At 43.2% G+C, this 6,000-nt stretch overlaps 1 protein-coding gene across 2 annotated transcripts in view; it reads left to right on the top strand.

Annotated features, from left to right (window-relative positions):
- The window catches only part of Mtmr6 (Myotubularin related protein 6), an 88,634-nt gene that overhangs the window by 28,408 nt on the left and 54,226 nt on the right, over nt 1-6,000 (top strand). For both annotated transcript variants that reach the window (XM_080269432.1, XM_080269433.1), the window contains exon 2: nt 5,566-5,723. In XM_080269432.1, the coding sequence (XP_080125558.1) occupies nt 5,566-5,723 (158 nt within the window). The remainder of the gene's footprint in view (nt 1-5,565; nt 5,724-6,000) is intronic.

The following is a 6,000-nucleotide window of genomic DNA, read 5'->3' as shown; positions in this document are numbered from 1 at the left end:
TTTCTCTTCCTCCTTCCCTTTCCCCCTCTTCCTTCCTCTTCTTTCTTCCCTTTCTCCTCTCTTCCTTCCTTCCTTCTTTTGTCTTCCCCGTCTCGTCTTGCCTCTCCTTCTCCCCTTCCTTCCTCTTTATCACTTCCTTCCTCCCTCCCTCTCTCCCCTCGTTTTCTTCCGTTTATATCTCACTCCCTCTCTCTCTCCCTCCTCCCCCTCCCCTTCCCATCGCATCGCTTCATATCACCCTTCCTTCCTACCTTCCCTCTCCCTCCCCCTCCCTCTCTTTATCTCCCTCCCTCCCTCCCCTTCCCACCTCGGTTCCACAACTTTAAGGGACAGTCAGAGGTCGCAGGGAGGGGGGAGGGGGAGGGAGGGAGGTGAGAGAAAGGAGAGGGAGGGAGGGAAGAGAGAGAGGGGGGAGGGAGGGAGGAAACTGGAGCACAGGGTAGAGAGAAAATGTAGGCCAGAGGGAGAGAGAGAGAGTGGAGGAGGAAGATGAAGAAGAAGGCGCACGTGAAGGGAAGGAAGGAGGGAAGGAGTGATAGTAGTAGTAGTGGTGGTAGTAATAGTAATAGAAATGGTAGTATCAGTAGTAGTAGTAATAGTAGTAGTAGTAGAAGAGGAAAAATAGTAGTAGAAGTAGTAGTAATAGTAGTAGTAGTAGTACCAGTAGAGGAAAAAGTAAAAGTAGAAGTAGGAGTTGCTGTAGTATTAGTAGTAGCAGTAGTAGTAGTAATAGCAGTAGCAGTAGTAGTAGCAGAAGTAGTAGTGCTGGTATTATTAGTAGTAGTAGTAGCATGGTGGAATGATGAGGTGAAACGAGCTGTGGAACAAAAGAAGAAGGCATATGGTGAATGGTTGGCGAGTAGAGGTAGGGGAGAAGATGAGAGAGAGAAGAGAGAGGTATATGTGAGCAGGAGAAGGGAGGTGAAGAGACTGGTGAAGGAGAGTAAGAAGAAAGTGAATGAAGAGTTTGGGAGGAATCTGAGTGTGAAATGGAGGGAGAGTAAGAAATTGTTTTGGAAGGAGGTAAAGAAAGTAAGGCAGTGTGAAAGGGGAAATAGTAGGGGAGTGAAAGATAGGAATAATAGATGGCTGGTGGAGAAGAGAGAGAAATTGAGGAGATGGAAGGAGCACTTTGAGGATTTGTTGAATGTAGAGAGTGAGAGCAGTGTGAGTATAAGTGGTTGGGGAATGGCTGGGAGAAGAAGAGATGAGAGGAGGGAGGAAGAGATCAGTAGGTCGGAAGTAGTGGAAGCGATGAAGAAGATTAAGCTGGGAAAGGCCCCAGGAATTGATGGAGTGTGTGGTGAAATGCTTAGGTATGGGGGTGAGATTGTTGTGGAGTGGATATGGAAGTTGTGTAGATTGGCTTGGGAAGAGGGAAGGGTTCCAGAGGACTGGAAATCAGGTATAATTGTTCCTTTGTACAAAGGAAAAGGGGAGAGAGAAGTATGTGGTAACCATAGGGGTATTTGCCTTCTTAGTGTGACTGGTAAAATATATGGTAGAATACTCATTGATAGGGTTAGGCATATGACAGAGGAGCTAGTTGGAGAAGAACAAGGGGGATTTAGGAAGGGAAAAGGGTGTGTAGATCAGATATTTGTTCTAAGATGTTTAGTGGAGAAGTATCTAGAGAAGGGAAGGAAAGTGTATGCTGCCTTCATGGACTTAGAGAAAGCTTATGATAGAATAGATAGGCAAGGTATGTGGAAGGTATTAAGAATATATGGAGTGGAGGGGAAATTGTTGAGTGCTGTGAAGAGTATGTACGAGGGAGCTAGGGCTACGGTGCGAGTGGATGGTGAGCTGAGTGAGTTCTTTGATCTCAATGTGGGACTGAAACAGGGGTGTGTGATGTCTCCATGGCTGTTTAATATATATATGGATGGAGTTGTAAAGGAGGTGCAAGGTAGGGCAGTGGATGTGGGGGTGGCCCTAATGAATGAGGGTGAGATGTGGAAGCTTCCGGTGTTGCTGTTTGCTGATGATACAGTATTGTTGAGTGAAGATGAATGGGAGTTGCAAGGTTTGGTGAATGAATTTGGGACAGTGTGTAGGAGGAGGAAGCTGAAAGTTAATGTAAACAAAAGTAAAGTTATGGTGTTTGAGAGGAATGAAGTCACAGAGTGTGCAGTGAGGTTGGATGGTGAGGATATGGAGAATGTGAGTGCATTCAAGTACTTGGGTAGTGTGATGAGTAAGGATAGAACTTTGGGGGATGAAGTACGTGAAAGGGTACAGCAGGGAAGAAAGGTTGTTGGTACACTGAAAGCAGTGATGAGAAATAGGGAGGTGAGTATGGAAGTTAAGAAGTCACTGCATGATGGTATTGTGATCCCTACCCTGACGTATGGAAGCGAGGCGTGGACCTTGCAAGAGGGGAACAAGTCAAGAGTGAGAGCAGTGGAAATGAGTTACTTGAGAGGAGCATGTGGAGTGACGTGGAGGGACAGGTTGACGAATGAAGAAGTGAAGGAACGTTGTGGGGTAGATGTGGATGTGGTTGAAAAGATTAGGAGAAATACACTGAGGTGGTTCGGACATGTGGAGAGAATGGAGAATGAAAGACTGACTAAGAGGGTGTATGTAGGTGAGGTGGAGGGAGGGAGAGGGAGGGGTAGACCGAGGATGAGGTGGAGGGATGGAGTTGAGAGGTATATGAGGGAGAGGGGGGTGAGTTGGGGGGAGGGGAGTCAAATGGTGAGTGACAGAGTGACTTGGAGGCGTTTTGTCTGCGGCCACCCTTTGCAGGATTAGGGCGTCGGGCTATAGATAGATAGTAGTAGTAGCAGCAGCAGCAACTCAAGGCTCAAAAACGTGAACCCAGTGGACTGCAGGCTGAAGTTACCCCTCTCCTGCAGTCCACCATCGTCCTTTCGGGGGATAGGGAGGGAGTTGAGGGACGTGTTTATAACCAGGCAGCTCCACCGCCCAGTTATATCAGTGCCACCACGTGAAGGCAACCCTCCCCACCACCGTCAGTGTTGTTAAATGGAGAGAGAGAGAGAGAGAGAGAGAGAGAGAGAGATGGAAGAGTAAGGCGAAAAGAATTTAGGGAAAAAGCAGGGAGCAAGGGTGAGATAAACTAGCTGAGAGAGAGAGAGAGAGAGAGAGAGAGAGAGTGTAATGTATGGGTGTATAATGTATGGGTGTGTAATGTATGGGTGTGTAATGTATGGGTGTGTAATGTATGGGTGTATAATGTATGGGTGTATTATGTATGGGTGTGTAATGTATGGGTGTGTAATGTATGGGTGTATTATGTATGGGTGTGTAATGTATGGGTGTATAATGTATGGGTGTATTATGTATGGGTGTATTATGTATGGGTGTGTAATGTATGGGTGTATAATTTTTAAAAATTTATATCGCACAGAATAAGGAAATGGATTCTTGTCTTATAAATTATGCTGAGAAGTTGAGAATTTTCCGCTATAGAGAGTCCTGCTACATTGTTATTATTATTATTATTTTTTTCATCATCATCATCATCATCGTTTTTACAATCATTATAATTATTGATATTATCGTCGTTATCATTATTATTATTATTATTATAATTCATCATCATCATCATTATTATTTTAAATCTTGACTATCATAAAGAATATTTCCAGGATTGTAACAGCTTGTTAATAATACTTAAATCTCACTCATTAATCCTTTTTTTAACTCTTAGTATCAGTTTCAAATATCATAGTAAACAGCACACCTTCATGACTGCAAAACAATCCCTCACACCTTCCCTAATTGTCTACTTTTATTTACCTCTGAGTTGGCATAATGAGAGATCCAATTAACCTGCAAGAATTTATGGCGGGACTCGAGGCACGTAAAATTTGAACTGCCAGACTTCAAATTACGCGCAGAAAATCGGAATGCACTTAACAAGCCTTGCACGTCGTTTCGAATTGATGGGAACGTATTTAGTACCGAATCCATCTTCCCTTATTTTCTCTTATTCGTCCATTTCTCCTTCATTCTCCATTTGTGCCAATTCTTCCCATATACTCCCTCTACAGTGCACCCCATTACTGTTTCCGCTACACTGCTGGCATTAATATTCCTCCTCTCTATCGATAGCCAGACGCATTAATCCCTTGAGTGGCCCACAGACAAATCGCCTCCATGTCACCCTGCCCCATGCCATTTCGCTGCCCTCTCTCCAGCTCACACATCCCGCACTCATACACCGCTCCACTCCATCCTTCCACCTCATCATCGGTGTCTACCCCTCATCCTCCTTTCTCCCGCACTCGTATACCGCTCCACTCCATCCTTCCACCTCATCATCGGTGTCTACCTCCCATCCTCCTTTCTCCTCTATTTTTATTCATTACTCATTTTTTGCTCATCTCCATTTTTCATATATTGTCTGCCTCTACTCTTTCCTGACTAGTTTTACTCATCGTAGACATATTTTCTTTCATAATATTCCTCCTTTATTTTTATTCATTACTCATATATCACATCTGTATTTTCATTTGTCTTCTACTATCACTCATTCCTTTCTCTATTTTCACTCATTCCAGACATCTTTTCTGCCTCAGTATTCCTCCTTTCTCATCTTTAATCATTACTCTCTTTTTGCGCATCTTCGTTTCTCGTACTTTGTCTGCTTCTCATTCCTGTCTATTTCCACTCACTCCAGACATCTTTTTTTCTCTAATATTCCTTCTTTCTCCGTATTTTTATTCATTACCTTTTTTCACATCTGCATTTACGTATATTTTATTTTTACTCATTCCAAACATTGCTTCTCCCTTTACCTTTACCAATTCCTCACTGTTTACTCATTCTTGGCTGTTCTTATTCATTACTATATACTCATTCCTCTTTATTTTTACTCATTCGTGATTTTACTTGTTCCTCACTTATTTTTATTCATGGTACTCATTCCTCACTATTTTTACTCATTCATGACTATCTTTACCCATTCCTTACTATTTTTACTCATTCATGACTATCTTTACCCATTCCTTACTATTTTTACTCATTCCTCACTATCTTTACTCATTCCTCACTATTTTTACTCATTCATGACTATCTTTACTCATTCCTCACTATTTTTACTCATTCATGACTATCTTTACTCATTCCTCACTATTTTTACTCATTCATGACTGTCTTTACTCGTTCCTCACTATTTTTACTCATGACTGTCTTTACTCATTCATGACTGTTTTTACTCATTCCCGATTCTGTTTTTACTCATTCCGGGCATCAGTTCCCCCTCTACTTTTACTCAGTTCCCGACACTATTTGTACTCATTCCTATTTCATTCCTGACTATTTTTACTCATTCCTGCCCTGCTTTACTCATACCTGCTTCTTTTTACTCATTCACGTCCCCTTTTACTCATTCACGTCCCTTTTTACTCATTCATGCCTCTTTTTACTCATTCCTGATTATTTTCCCTCATTTCCTACTCAAGTTCGACTCATTCTGATCATCTTTTCTCCCAACAATGCACTCATTCCTGTCTCTTTTTACCCATTCTTGATTGTTTTTCCCTCATTTCCCACTCAAGTTCGACTCATTCTGATCACCTTTTCTCCCAACAGTGCACCTGGATGACCTATACTGCTTCCACTACACTGCGAGCAATGAGGATGTGGATAAGAAGAGTGGATGGGACCTTTACAACCCAGCAGCAGAGTACCACCGCATGGGCGTCCCTTGTCAAGCATGGGCACCCACTACACTCAATCACAACTATGAGGTAGGCAAAGGGAAAGGGAGGAAAGAGAGGGGATTTGAATGTTCTGGTGGAGAGAGAGAGAGAGAGAGAGAGAGAGAGAGAGAGAGAGAGAGAGAGGAAAGGGAAGGGAAGGGGAAGGGGAAGGGGAAGTAGGAGTTGGGAGGAGGAGAAAAGAAGAGGATGAATGTACTGGGGGAGAGAGAGAGAGAGAGAGAGGAAGGGAGGAAAGGGAAGTAGGAGTGGGGAGGAGAAAAGAAGGGGATTTGAATGTACTATGAGAGAGAGAGAGAGAGAGAGA

This window comes from Coenobita brevimanus, chromosome 33 (assembly GCF_032717465.1).
Source record: "Coenobita brevimanus isolate Jiangsu-jjx chromosome 33, ASM3271746v2, whole genome shotgun sequence".
In the NCBI taxonomy this organism is placed as follows: Eukaryota; Metazoa; Arthropoda; class Malacostraca; order Decapoda; family Coenobitidae; genus Coenobita; species Coenobita brevimanus.
The sequence above is the reverse complement of the archived record's forward strand: the minus strand, read 5'-3'. Positions and strand labels throughout refer to the sequence as shown.